This window comes from Mustelus asterias, chromosome 17 (assembly GCF_964213995.1).
Source record: "Mustelus asterias chromosome 17, sMusAst1.hap1.1, whole genome shotgun sequence".
Lineage (NCBI taxonomy): Eukaryota > Metazoa > Chordata > Chondrichthyes > Carcharhiniformes > Triakidae > Mustelus > Mustelus asterias.
In genome coordinates, this window is record NC_135817.1 from 86,243,745 (window position 1) to 86,258,758 (window position 15,014).

The 15,014-nt window shown below is 48.4% G+C and overlaps 1 protein-coding gene across 1 annotated transcript in view; it reads left to right on the forward strand.

Annotated features, from left to right (window-relative positions):
* The window catches only part of robo2 (roundabout, axon guidance receptor, homolog 2 (Drosophila)), a 530,474-nt gene that overhangs the window by 447,844 nt on the left and 67,616 nt on the right, over positions 1-15,014 (forward strand). The window contains exons 17-18 of the mRNA XM_078233065.1: positions 3,693-3,864; positions 5,502-5,693. Of these exons, the coding sequence (XP_078089191.1) occupies positions 3,693-3,864; positions 5,502-5,693 (364 nt within the window). The remainder of the gene's footprint in view (positions 1-3,692; positions 3,865-5,501; positions 5,694-15,014) is intronic.

Here is a 15,014-nt window from a genome sequence, read left to right on the forward strand (position 1 = left end):
CAGCAGCAGTGCTCTGGAGATCTATGCAATGGCTAATTAAGCAAATCCACAGTCTTCCTTGCCCAAAAAATGCTGAAACGACTGTTTTCCTTTGAGTTTGTTGTTTGTCATTTCATTGTGCTTAACTAAGTGAAGGAAGTTAGTGCTTGGGAAGCGAATGCTCTCCTTTTCAAACACTCCAATGATATGTACAACTCAGGGTTAGCTACAGAGTAAAGCTCCGTCCACACTGTCCCCCCCCCATCAAACACTCACAGCACAGGTACAGCACGGGGTTAGATGCAGAGTAAGGCTCCCTCTACACTGTCCCCATCAAACACTCCCAGGACAGGTACAGCACGGGGTTAGATGCAGAGTAAAGCTCCCTCTACACTGTCCCCATCAAACACTCCCAGGACAGGTACAGCACGGGGTTAGATACAGAGTAAAGCTCCCTCTACACTGTCCCCATCAAACACTCCCAGGACAAGTACAGCACGGGGTTAGATACAGAGTAAAGCTCCCTCTACACTGTCCCCATCAAACACTCCCAGGACAGGTACAGCACAGGGTTAGATACAGAGTAAAGCTCCCTCTACACTGTCCCCATCAAACACTCCCAGGGCAGGTTTAGCACGGGGTTAGATACAGAGTAAAGCTCCCTCTACACTGTCCCCATCAAACACTCCCAGCACAGGTACAGCACGGGGTTAGTTACAGAGTAAAGCTCCCTCTACACTGTCCCCATCAAACACTCCCAGGACAGGTACAGCACAGGGTTAGATACAGAGTAAAGCTCCCTCTACACTGTCCCCATCAAACACTCCCAGGGCAGGTTTAGCACGGGGTTAGATACAGAGGAAAGCTCCCTCTACACTGTCCCCATCAAACACTCCCAGCACAGGTACAGCACGGGGTTAGTTACAGAGTAAAGCTCCCTCTACACTGTCCCGATCAAACACTCCCAAGGCAGGTACAGCACAGGGTTAGACACAGAGCAAAGCTCCCTCTACACTGTCCCCATCAAACACTCCCAGGGCAGGTTTAGCACGGGGTTAGATACAGAGGAAAGCTCCCTCTACACTGTCCCCATCAAACACTCCCAGCACAGGTACAGCACGGGGTTAGTTACAGAGTAAAGCTCCCTCTACACTGTCCCCATCAAACACTCCCAGGACAGGTACAGCACAGGGTTAGATACAGAGTAAAGCTCCCTCTACACTGTCCCCATCAAACACTCCCAGGGCAGGTTTAGCACGGGGTTAGATACAGAGTAAAGCTCCCTCTACACTGTCCCCATCAAACACTCCCAGCACAGGTACAGCACGGGGTTAGTTACAGAGTAAAGCTCCCTCTACACTGTCCCCATCAAACACTCCCAGGACAGGTACAGCACAGGGTTAGATACAGAGTAAAGCTCCCTCTACACTGTCCCCATCAAACACTCCCAGGGCAGGTTTAGCACGGGGTTAGATACAGAGGAAAGCTCCCTCTACACTGTCCCCATCAAACACTCCCAGCACAGGTACAGCACGGGGTTAGTTACAGAGTAAAGCTCCCTCTACACTGTCCCCATCAAACATTCCCAAGGCAGGTACAGCACAGGGTTAGACAGAGAGCAAAGCTCCCTCTACACTGTCCCCATCAAACACTCCCAGGGCAGGTCCAGCATGGGGTTAGATACAGAGTAAAGCTCTCTCTACATTATCCCCATCAAACACTCCCAGGGCAGGTATAGCATGGGGTTAGATACAGAGTAAAGCTCCCTCTACACTGTCCCCATCAAACATTCCCAGGACAGGTACAGCACGGGGTTAGATACAGAGTAAAGCTCTCTCTACACTGTCCCCACATCAAACCCTCCCAGGACAGGTACAGCACGGGGTTAGATACAGAGTAAAGCTCCCTCTACACTGTCCCCATCAAACACTCCCAGCGCAGGTACAGCTCGGGGTTGGATACCGAGTAAAGCTCCCTCTACACTGTCCCCATCAAACACTCCCAGGACAGGTACAGCACGGGGTTGGATACCGAGTAAAGTTCCCTCTGCACTGTCCCCATCAAACACTCCCAGGACAGGTTCAGCACAGGGTTAGACACAGAGTAAAGCTCCCTCTGCACTGTCCCCATCAAACACTCCCAGGACAGGTACAGCACGGGGTTAGATACATTTCTTTTTTATTCAATCCTGTGACCTCGCTGAGTGAAATGGACAAATTGTGACACATTTGTTGAGATTTTGTTGTTACGAAGCAGATTGAGCCTGTCCCCATCTGCAATTGGATAACCTACAGATAGAAATAACAGTGTCTAACCCACTGTGCGCATGATTTGTTTTTTAATTAAACAACAAATTGGCGATTAATGAGGAGTGACAAAGAATATCAGTGCGACTCCATCGAACACAATGAGATAGCAATTGACCCTCACGGCATCCATCTTCTGATGCTAACCAGGGGCAGGAAGGATTATTTTTACTGCCAGCTCCTAGGCTCAAATCTATGTCCTTGTCAGGGGTGCTGCCATTTGGCAAAGCTGGATTTGCAGGCATCCTGGGTGGCCACCTAAACCAGGCATTTGGGCTCCCACCTCTGCAATTGAGGCCACACAACGGCCACACATGTCGCGCTGCTTGGCAAATTGTGGTCCCAGTAAAATGCAGATCACCTATCAATCAAGAACAATCATCTCTGGAACCAGGGCAGGTTGAAGAGCTCACTGTCAACCCCATGATAAAAGGTATGGATAAGGTAGACGTGGAGGTCTTATGGCTGAGGAGGCCAGGTCATTGAGTGTCTTTAAGACAGAGATAGATAAGTTCTTGATTAATTAGGAGAACAGGGGTTATGGGGAAAAGGCAGGAGAATGGGGATGAGAAAAACATCAGCCATGATTGAATGGCGGAGCAGACTCGATGGGCCGAGTGGCCTCATTCTGCTCCTATGTCTTATGGTCTTATGGAGCGGATGCTTCCTCTTGTGGGGCATTCTAGGACAAGAGGCCTTCGGATAAGGGATAGCAAATTTAAAACAGAGTTGAGGAGAAACTACTTCTCTCAAAGGGTTGTGAATCTGTGGAATTCGCTCCCCCAAAGTGTGGAGGATGCTGGGATAGTGAGTAAATTTAAGGAAGAGTTAGACAGATTTTTAATTGGTAATGGGTTGAAGGGTTATGGGGAGAAGGCAGTAAAATGGGGATGAGGAGCATATCAGCCATGATTGAATGGCAGAGCGGTCCCGATGGGCCGAATGGCCTAATTCTGCTCCTATGTCTTTTGAACTTATGAACCCCCTCCACCCCTGCCACCCACCCCCTCCATCTCGTCAACGTTCTGAGTAGACCAGCATAACTTCACAACTTCCCAATAAATCATCTGTCTTCAAGAATAATTACACACAGCAACAGCCAAACATGTCTGTGACTTCCCCTCATGGGGTAAACATGCCTTTGTGTGGGGGAGAAGTTGATTGGGGTTATCTGATGTGCATCATTGGTCACCGTGATATTGTGCACATTGCATGACCGACCTCAGGAGTTGGGCTTGATGTCGGGATCACTGGTGTAGGAGTATAATCACCAATCACTGAGATTGGGGAATCCCAGGAACAGACTCACACAGTGATCCTGTGACATTAAGCAGCCTGAGGAATGTGTAGCCTTGGTTTGCCGTGTGACGTTCATCTCTTCCCTTTCTTTCTGGTGCCCGCTGACAGATTTGGTGCTTGGGCAATGCCACTCGCTTTCACATCAACAAGACGGTGGATGCTGCCATTCGCTCGGTGGTGATCGGTGGCCTGCTCCCCGGTGTGCAATACCGAGTCCAGGTTGCCGCCAGTACTGGTGCCGGTGTCGGTGTGAAGAGTGAGCCGCAGCTCATAATCATCGGTAAGCTGCATTTCCAAACAGCCTTCCCTCCCTCCCTCCCTCCCTCAGAGGCCACAGTCCCTGAATCAAACCTTTCGGTCTGGGCTCCGGAAACCCCAGAGCTTATCTGCCAGGTTTGAATGTGGATTGTAAACAGGTCCCAGTCACTCCTCACTGTCCCTGAGCCCAGCCACACCTTGACTGGGATCTTCCATCCTGCCCGCCACGGGAATCGGAGCGGCCGGGGGGGGGGGGGGGGGGGGGGGCAGACCATGCAAAAGTCTGTTGGCCTCGGATGGGATTTTCTGGGTTTGGGGCAAGCGCGGCTGGAAACTCCCACCCTCTGACTTTAAAATTCTACTGATTGTTTTCAAGTTTCTTCCTGGTCTGGCCTCCTCCCTATTTCTGTAATCTCCTCTCGCTTAGCAACCCTCCTTTACCTCTCCGATTCTCCAATTCTGGTCTCTTGCGCATTTCATCCCCAACTGCTCCACCATTAACATCTATCAGCTGCCAGTATAATATTCACATCCAGTCGGGTCCTGCTGTTATAGTAAATATATAACTGTCATACATGTGGGCTTTGGAATCTCATATTACTGCACAGGGCTATATGAGCCCTGGGGCTGCACGGTAGTTAGCACTGCCGTCTCACAGCACCAGGGACCCGGGTTCGATTCCCGGCTTGGGTCACTGTCTGTGTGGAGTCTGCACGTTCTCCCCGTGTCTGTGTGGGTTTCCTCCGGGTGCTCCGTTTTCCTCCCGCAGTCTGAAAGACGTGCTGGTTAGGGTGCATTGGCCGTGCTAAATTCTCCCTCAGTGTTACCCGAACAGGTGCCGGAATGTGGCGACTCGGGGATTTTCACAGTAACTTCATTGCAGTGTTAATGTAAGCCTTACTTGTGACACTAATAAATAAAACTTTAATTAAGCTGATCAGCCTCTTAATAAGCCTGAGAATCCTTCCACTCCTTCGCTGTCTTCTTCAAATGAAGGATGTGAAGATAAGCAAACAGCTGCAATCTCTAGAATTCTGACCCTTCAGGCTCACTGACCTAAAGCTCATGTTAGCCATGCCGCTGTGACAGAGCAACTTTCATCATCCATCGATCGTCCTCCATGTTTTCTTATTTGCCCCACATGCATGTCATGGAATCTGATGGGAATAAAAGGGGTGGCACGGTGACACAGTGGTCAGCACTGCTGCCTCACAGCACCAGGGACCCGGGTTCAATTCCCAGCTTGGTCACTGCCTGTGTGGAGTTTGCATGTTCTCCCCGTGTCTGCGTGGGTTTCCTCCGGGTGCTCCGGTTTCATCCCACACTCCAAAGATGTGCGGGTTAGGTTGATTGGCGGTGCTAAATTGACCATGCTAAATTGGCCATGCTAAATCCTCCCACTGTCCAAAGATGCGTGGGTTCAGTTGATTAGCCATGCTAAATTGACCCTGGTGTCGAGGGATTAGCGGGGTAAATATGTGGGATTACAGGAGTAGGGCCTGGGTGGGATTGTTGTCGGTGCAGGCTCGATGGGCTGAATAGCCTCCTCCTGCACTGTAGGGACCCGATGATTCTATGAAAGGGGGCACTCGTAGCATTTATTTTTGAAATTCCTGATGGAAGATGGTTGGTAAAGGAAAGGCGATGTACTTCCCGCAGGGAGTCGCGATGACGACATCTTCATGACCGGCCCTGGCAGCAACAACAGCATCACAGAGCAGATCACGGATGTGGTGAAGCAGCCAGCCTTCATCGCGGGCATCGGGGGTGCCTGCTGGGTCATCCTGATGGGCTTCAGCATCTGGCTCTACTGGCGGAGGAAGAAGAGGAAGGGACTTAGCAACTATGCAGGTGAGCGGAGTGCGGGGGAAGGGGGGAGGCCACAGGGGAGAAATGCCAAGCCCCCCGGCGCCCAGGGGAAAGTTGGGTCCTTGCTTTTGAGGAAGGCCATTAACGAATGCGAAACAGCCGAGAGCGAGCAGCCATGCAGCAGGCTCTGGCAAGTCTGGCGTCCCATTTCTGCCTCAGAGTACATTCCCTGGTCAGTTCTGTTGCACATTAATTGCCCCTTCCGGGTTAAATTGGCCATGTTCCACTTGGGATTGGCGGAGGGGGGGTGGGATGAGGGTGAGCAACAGCAGCCACCCAAATCAGGGAGGAGGAAGTGAGTTCTACTTCCACATTGCGAGCCAAGCCATCTCTGTATCTGCACAAACCAACTAAGTTGCACATGTACAAATTTGCTCTCAGCCTTTGGAAAGCAGACTTCCTTCTTCAATCCTGTACTTACACCATCCAAGCAATATCTTCCTTCACCCCTGACAAAGGTTCAGGAACAGAGGAACGCATTACCAGACTGTGGGAGCAGAAGGAACATGGCTCCATCTAGATGTGTGTGATGTTAAACCACTTACAGACCAGGTTAGAAGGTCAGCGAGTTGCGATTGTTGTTGTACAGTTTAATCCCTGACCTGTGTTGAGTTGACAGTTGGGTCTCCATGGCAATGTTGGTTTGAGAAACGTGAGGATAGGGAGGATGGAGGGGTGAAATCAGCCACCTTCCCTGTACCCAGTCATTGGTAAATGCCAACACCATCTGTGGACAGGATCGGATTTCCAGCTCTGTGGTAAAATGAGCTCCCAAACTCTCGGCTCCCACATGAAGAGCGGCCCTAAGTGGAGGTTCTGGGCTGGGCCGGTGGGTGCTGGGGTTGAGAGGGGGGAGGGTGCAGTTCAAACAGGACAAAGATCCTGTTGGGAGGGTCAAAAAGTTATGGACCAGTAACCCATTGAAAGTGAGTGCCCACAGGAGAGAAGGTACAGCAGTCCGTGAGAAAGTTGATAGAGGAAAATGGAACAGCGCTGTTAGGGAGGGAGTTCCAAGATTTTGATCCAGCAACAGTGAAGGAATAGAGATATGGTTCCAAATGGGGATGGTGTGAGGGGAACTCACTGGTGGTGGTGTTTCAGGACATCTGCTGCCTTTGTCCTTTCAGGTGGTTGTCAGTTTGGAAGGTGCTGTTGAAGGAGCCTTGGTGAGTTGCTGCAGTGCATCTTGTAGATGGCACACACTGCTGCCACTGTACATCGGTGGTGGAGGGAGTGAATGTCGAAGGTTGTGGATGGGGTGCCAATCAAACAGAGCTACTTTGTCTTGAATGGTGTCGAGCTTCTTGAGTGTTGTTAGAACTGCACCAATCCAGGCAAGCGGGGAGTATTCTAACACACTCCTGACTTGTGCCTTGTAGATGGTGGATTGGTTTTGATTCCGGCTGCCTGTATTGGAAAGCAGATATAAGCGGCAGGCTGGAACAGGATTCAGGTGTTCAATACTGAGGGTTACTGCGCTCACTTTGGAATATATGTGCTGTGATTTACCTGTCGCAATCCCATTTACCAGTCAGTGTGATATTACGAGGTGAGGAATGCTGCTGATTTGAAGATGGCTTTGCGATAGAAGAAGTGAAACTATTGGGAAGGAATGCCTGAGTTCAGTTCCTGCAGGCAGATGAGTCCCCGCTTTGCACTGGGGCCTGTGTTATTTAGCCGATCTTCACTGAGGTCCTTCCAGAATGGAAAGTCCACCAGGCCGGCTGGCTGAATGAATCATACGGTGCTTACCCCCACTTTCTCTGTCTCTCAACTTACTCTTCACTCTGACTTTGTCAATTGCAGACTCCCCTCACTCTCACTTCTGATTGGTTTGACTGTTTGCTTCTCTCCACGACTTGCTAGTGATTGGATAACTGCTGGAAACCCGCCACCAATAAGAGGGTGCCTGCAGAAGTTAGTGCCTGGAGATTGGTTGCTTCTCCTATTTTTTTTTGGTCTGTGACTCACGATCTTTCTCTGTCTTCTTTTTGTTCTTTATTGCAGTTCAGTCTTTCACCTTCACCCCGGCAGGTACTTCTCCGTTTGTCCGTCTCTTGCATGCCGTCGTAACGGAACGAGATAACAAACGGATTGCATTCCCCCCCTCCCTCCCTCCCTCCCTCCGCATGCTCCTGTCACCTTCGCCTTCTGCACTCCTCCCGTCACCCGGGGAGGGGACCACTCTGTCACCCAGTTAGGGGGAAGGTGGGGGTTGGAGCAGGTGGAGGGGGGGGGAGGTAGTGGGGGCAAAGAAAGTGACCACACCATTAGACCACACTACTCCTCTCACATGTCAGTGGTTCCTTTTTTTTAAAAACTGAGTTGAGCTTTAATTTAGGGAATCGGATATTGAACAGTCGTGCTGCTAGTCCGCCAAGCCCCTGCCTATGTTAGTGGGGGTGGTGTAGGGAAGACCAGAGTCTGATACTTTGAGGTGAGGTGAGAGTGGCTGGCTCATTGGGCGTCTTCTAAATCGAGAGCAGTGCAGGAGCACAAATCCAGACCCACAGCCAAGCTGAGCGAAAGGAAACCACTCTGTAGGAAATGGACAGCCGCTTGGTCAATGCAAAATTGATGGAGCTTTGCAGCGTCACTCCGAAGGCCTCATCGATTGACATCATAGGAAGTGCTGGAGACCATCAGGCCCCTCGAGCCTGGTTCTCCGACTTAAGTGGGACTGAGGGAGTGCTGTACTGTCAGAGGAGATGAATCCGGAGGGAAATTCTGATGAAACTACTTCATGATGTGGAGATGCCGGCGTCGGACTGGGGTGAACACAGTAAGAGTTTTAACAACACCAGGTTAAAGTCCAACAGGTTTATTTGGTAGCAAATACCATTAGCTTTACCGAAATTACTCATTACCGAAAGCTAATGGTATTTGCTATCAAATAAACCTGTTATACTTTAACCTGGTGTTGTTAAAACTCTCACTGGAAACTACTTCACCCAGAGAGTGGTGGGACTGTGGAACTCACCACCGCAGGGAATGGCTGAGGTGAACAGAATGGATATCGTTAAGCTAAGCAAATGAGAGAGAAAGGAATAGAAGGACCTGCTGACAGAATGAGATGATGGAGGGTGGGAGGAGGCTCGTGTGGAGCACTAACAACAACATGGATCTGTTGGGCCGAATGGCCTGCTTCTGTATTGTAAACACTCTGTAAGGTGCCGTCTTTCAGATGAGATGTCGAACCAAGGCCCTATCTGTCCTCCCAGGTGCATCTGAAGGGAAGGGAAATCGTACCCGTGTCCTGGTAGAGTTCACAAGGAGGAGGTAGAACCGTAAAATTTGAGTTAAGCCTTTCCAAGAGTGAAATTAGAAATCACTGTCTTCACAGAAAGGGTAATAAAAATCCGGGACTGACTCAAACCCTCAGGAGAGCGTGACTGGCTGGAGTTTAGGCGTAGTTTGGTAATGATGTTAAAGAACGTGGCTGATAAATTGAGTTAACATTTAGATTAGCCACAATCCACTCGAGGGGCAGAGCAGTCTCGAGGGTTTGCTGCCTCTTCTTCCGCTCACCTGGATTGACACTAAAATACCTTCAGAAAACAAAGGGAGCTGGTTCACGTGCCAGCAAGCACACTCCAAATCTTTCCCTAAACTAATTGTAAATGATTACTCACGGGCTCCTGTGGAGATCTGATGCCTTTTTCCAGGCTGCCTCCCTTATCTCTCTCAGCCTCATGCTCAATAAATGAATCCACAGATCTGATTTAGCTGACAGATAACCTGCCCAGGACATGGGAAAATGTAGGAGGATTTCTCCCTCTTGCTCCAAAGGGTGGAAACAGTATTCTTAACAAAAGAAATGTCTTTGAAGAGCTGGCTGTGTTCAGTGTTCGATGCCCACCAGTGTATTTGTGACTGTAAGACGGTGACCAGCTGTGAACTGAGTCGTTGGCTTCGGAACACGAGTTGACAATAGCCTAAAACAGGAGAAGGTGAATCTCTTCAGCCCGTTCTAGGCTTTTGTCAGAAGGAACCAATGTCCCAGTTGAGGATAAGGCAGATAATCACCACAACTCCCCCTTTACTAAAACAGAACTTAAATCAATGTCATTTGCAAACAAATATTGTGGTTTTTTAGGAGTTTCTCAACAATGACAGGGTGCAATCTGTTCTGGGAGTGTTTGATGGGGACAGTGTAGAGGGAGTTTTACTCTGTAACTAACCCCGTGCTGTACCTGTCCTCGGAGTGTTTGATGGGGACAGTGTAGAGGGAGCTTTATTCTGTATCTAATCCCGTGCTGTACCTGTCCTGGGACTGCTTGATTGGGACAGTGCAGAGGGAGCTTAACTCTGTATCTAACCCCATGCTGTACCTGTCCTGGGAGTGTTTGATGGGGACAGTGTAGAGGGAGCTTTATTCTTTATCCAACTCCGTGCTGTACCTGCCCTGGGAGTGTTTGATGGGGGTATGTGTAGAGGGAGCTTTATTCTGTATCTAACTCCGTGTTGTACCTGTCCTGGGAGTGTTTGATGGGGACAGTGCAGAGAAAGCTTTACTCTGTGTCTAAGTCCGTACTGTACCTGTCCTGGGAGTGTTTGTTGGGGACAGAGTAGTGGGAGCTTTGTTCTGTGTCTAAGCCCGTACTGTACCTGTCCTGGGAGTGTTTGATGGGGACAGTGTCGAGGGAGCTTTACTCTGTATCTAACCCCATGCTGTACCTGCCCTGGGAGTATTTGATGGGAACAGTGTCGAGGGAGCTTTACTCTATATCTAACCCCGTGCTGTACCTATCCTGGGAGTGTTTTTATTTTAACGCATGGAGTGTTGTGAACAAAGTGGATGAGCTTAGAGCATGGATCACTACTTGTAAATATGATGTGGTGGCCATGACAGAGACTTGGATGACTCAGGGACAGGACTGGTTACTTCAAGTGCTGAGTTTCAGATGTTTCAGAAGGGACAGGGAGGGAGGCAAAAGAGATGGGGGAGTGGCACTGTTGATCAGAGATAGTGTCAAGGCTGCAGAAAAGATGGACACCATGGCAGGATTGTCTACAGAGTCTCTGTGGGTGGAGGGTAGGAACAGGGAGGGGTCAATAACTTTACTGGTTGTTTTCTAAAGTCGCCCAATAGTAACAGGGATGTTGAGGAGCAGATAGGGAGACAGATCCTGGAAAGGTGTAATAATAACAGAATTGTCGTGGTGGGAGATTTTAATTTCCCAAATATTAGAACCATAGAAAATTACAGCTCAGAAACAGGCCTTTTGGTCCTTCTTGTCTGTGCCGAACCATTTTATGCCTAATCCCACTGACCTGCACTTGGACCATATCCCTCCACACCCCTCTCATCCATGAACCCGTCCAAGTTTTTCTTAAATGTTAAAAGTGTTACCACTTTATCCGGCAGCTCATTCCACACTCCCACCACTCTCTGCGTGAAGAAGCCCCCCCTAATATTCCCTTTAAACTTTTCTCCTTTCACCCTTAACCCATGCCCTCTGGTCTTTTTCTCCCCTAGCCTCAGCGGAAAAAGCCTGCTTGCATTCACTCTATCTATACCCATCAAAATCTTATACACCTCTATCAAATCTCCCCTCAATCTTCTACGCTCCAGGGAATAAAGTCCCAACCTATTCAATCTCTCTCTGTAACTCAGCTTCTCAAGTCCCAGCAACATCCTTGTGAACCTTCTCTGCACTCTTTCAACCTTATTTACATCCTTCCTGTAACTAGGTGACCAAAACTGTACACAATACTCCAAATTTGGCCTCACCAATGCCTTATATAACCTTACCATAACACTCCAACTTTTATACTCGATACTCCGATTTATAAAGGCCAATGTACCAAAGGCACTCTTTACGACCCTATCCACCTGTGACGTCACTTTTAGGGAATTCTGTACCTGTATTCCCAGATCCCTCTGTTCAACTGCACTCTTCAGAGTCCTACCATTTACCCTGTACATTCTACTTTGATTTGTCCTTCCAAAGTGCAATATCTCACACTTGTCTGCGTGAAATTCCATTTGCCATTTTTCAGCCCATTTTTCTAGTTGGTCCAAATCCCTCTGCAAGCTTTGAAAACCTTCCTCACTATCCACTACACCTCCATATTGATTGGAACCTCCTCAGAGTAAGGGTTGCAGATGGGGAGGAATTTGTTAGGTGTGTTCTGGAGGGTTTCTTGACACAGGATGTAGATAAGCCTACAAGAGGAGAGGCTGTACTTGACTTGGTATTGGGAAATGAACCTGGTCAGGTGTCAGATCTCTCAGTGGGAGAGCATTTTGGAGATAGTGATCATAATTCTATCTCCTTTACAATAGCATTGGAGAGAGATAGGATCAGACAAGTTAGAAAAGTGTTTAATTGGAGTAAGAGGAATTATGAGGCTATCAGACAGGAAATTGGAGGCTTAAATTGGAAAGAGGTTTTCTCAGGGAAATGTACGGAAGAAATGTGGCAAATTTTCAGGGAATATTTGTCTGGAGTTCTGCATAGCAACGTTCCAATGAGACAGGGAAGTTATGGTAGGTTACAGGAACCATGGTGTACAAAGGCTGTAATGAATCTAGTCAAGAAGAAAAGAAAAGCTTACAAAAGGTTCAGGGAGCTAGGTAATGTTAGAGGTCTAGAAGAGTATACGGCTAATAGGAAGGATCTTAAGAAGGAAATTAGGAGAGCCAGAAGGGGTCATGAGAAAGCCTTGGCAGACAGGATTAAGGAAAACCCCAAGGCATTCTACAAGTATGTGAAGAGCAAGAGGATAAGACGTGAAAGAATAGGACCTATCAAGTGTGACAGTGGGAAAGTTTGTATGGAACCGGAAGAAATAGCAGAGGTACTTAATGAATACTTTACTTCAGTATTCACTATGGAAAAGGATCTTGGTGGTTGTAGTGCAGACCTGCAGTGGACTGAAAAGCTTGAGCATGTAGATATTAAGAAAGAGGATGTGTTGGAGCTTTTGAAAAGCATCAAGTTAGATAAGTCGCCGGGATCGGATGGGATGTCCCCCAGGCTACTGTGGGAGGCGAGGGAGGAGATTGCTGAGCCTCTGGCGATGATCTTTGCATCATCGATGGAGACGGGAGAGGTTCCGGAGGATTGGAGGATTGCGGATGTTGTTCCTTTATTCAAGAAAGTGAGTAGAGATAGCCCTGGAAATTATAGACCAGTGAGTCTAACCTCAGTGGTTGGTAACTTGACGGAGAAGATCCTGAGAGGCAGGATTTATGAACATTTGGAGAGGTATAGTATGATTAAGAATAGTCAGCATGGCTTTGTCAAAGGCAGATCATGCCTTACGAGCCTGATTGAATTTTTTGAGGATGTGACTAAACACATTGATGAAGGAAGAGCAGTAGATGTAGTATATATGGACTTCAGCAAGGCATTTGATAAGGTGCCCCATGCAAGGCTTATTGAGAAAGTGAGGGGGCATGGGATCCAAGGGGACATTGCTTTGTGGATCCAGAACTGGCTTGCCCACAGAAGGCAAAGAGTGGTTATAGATGGGTCATATTCTGCATGGAGGTCGGTCACCAGTGGAGTGCCCCAGGGATCGGTTCTGGGACCCTTACTCTTTGTGATTTTTATAAATGACCTGGATGAGGAAGTGGAGGGATGGGTTGGCAAGTTTGCTGATGACACAAAGGTTGGAGGTGTTGTGGTTAGTGTGGAGGGATGTCAGAAGTTGCAGCGAGACATTGATAGGATGCAAGACTGGGCGGAGAAGTGGCAGATGGAGTTCAACCCAGATAAGTGTGAGGTGGTTCATTTTGGCAGGTCAAATAGGGTGGCGGAATATAATATTAATGGTCGGACTCTTGGCAGAGTGGAAGATCAGAAGGATCTTGGGGTCTGAGTTCATAGGACGCTCAAAGCAGCTGTGCAGGTTGAGGCTGTGGTTAAGAAGGGGTAAGGTGTACTGGCCTTCATCAATAGAGGAATTGAGTTTCGGAGTCATGAGATAATATTGCAGCTATATAAGACCTGGTCAGACCACACTTGGAGTACTGTGCTCAGTTCTGGTCGCCTCATTACAGGAAGGATGTGGAAGCCGTAGAAAGGGTGCAGAGGAGATTTGCAAGGATGTTGCCTGGGTTGGGGGGCATGCCTTATGAGGATAGGTTGAGTGAGCTCGACCTTTTCTCCTTGGAGAGACAAAGGATGAGGGGTGACCTGATAGAGGTGTATAAGATGTTGAGGTGTATTGATCAAGTGGATAGTCAGAGGCTTTTTCCCAGGGCTGAAATGGTTGCCACAAGAGGACACAGGTTTAAGGTGCTGGGGAGTAGGTACAGAGGAGATGTCAGGGGTAAGTTTTTCACTCAGAGGGTGGTGGGTGCGTGGAATGGGCTGCCAGCAACAGTGGTGGAGGTGGATTCGATAGGGTCTTTTAAGAGACTTTTAGATCAGTACATGGAACTTAGTAAGATAGAGGGTTATACGTAAGCCTAGTAATCGCTAAGGTAGGGACATGTTTGACACAACTTTGTGGGCTGAAGGGCCTGTATTGTGCTGTGGTTTTTCTCTGTTTCTGTTTGATGCGGGGGGGCGGTGTAGAGGGAGCTTTACTGTGTACCTAATCTCGGCATCCTACCTATCCCCCGGACGCCTTTCAGAATCTGTAATGTTTTAATCACCAGGTTTGTGCAGTGGTATTAAACTTTATCCCTGTCATTATCACAAGCCCCTCTTCTTTGTTTGGTCTTTGTGATGATGGTTGAGGCCAATGAGACAATAGATGATAAATCGAATTGGGAACTCAGGAGAATCCTCTTTACTCAAAGTATGATAGGAGTGTGTGGAACTCACTGCCAGAGGGAGTGGAGGAGGTGAACAGTATGGATCTGTTTCAGGTGAAGCTGTGTAAATACACGAGGGAGAAAGGAATCGGAGGAAATAATAAACTTCAAGCAACCGACTGAATCCGCAGATATTTCCTTGTGTCCGGTGTGGGTGCTGGGTATTTGTTAAGCATCAAAGGTCCTCAGTCCTCATACAGCTTTCTAAACCCTGGCTCATGTCAGTGTCGTAAGAAGTCTCGCAACACCAGGTTAGTGGACAGTGAGCAGTGAGTTCCACACACTCCTATCATACGTGTCAGTGTGTGCAGTACAGCAAGGCAAAGGATAGCTCCCTCTTCTGATGTTTAATTGCATGATCTAAATTAGACCGAGAGGCTGTTGTGAGCCTTGTTTTAGCATTGGCACAGTGTCATTACACCGAAATCACCGCACATTGCCATAAATTACACCTTGACAGGCCCTCCTGATTCACCAAGGTGCGCAAGTATTTTAAGAAAACACATGATGATCTTAAACAGGAAAAAGAG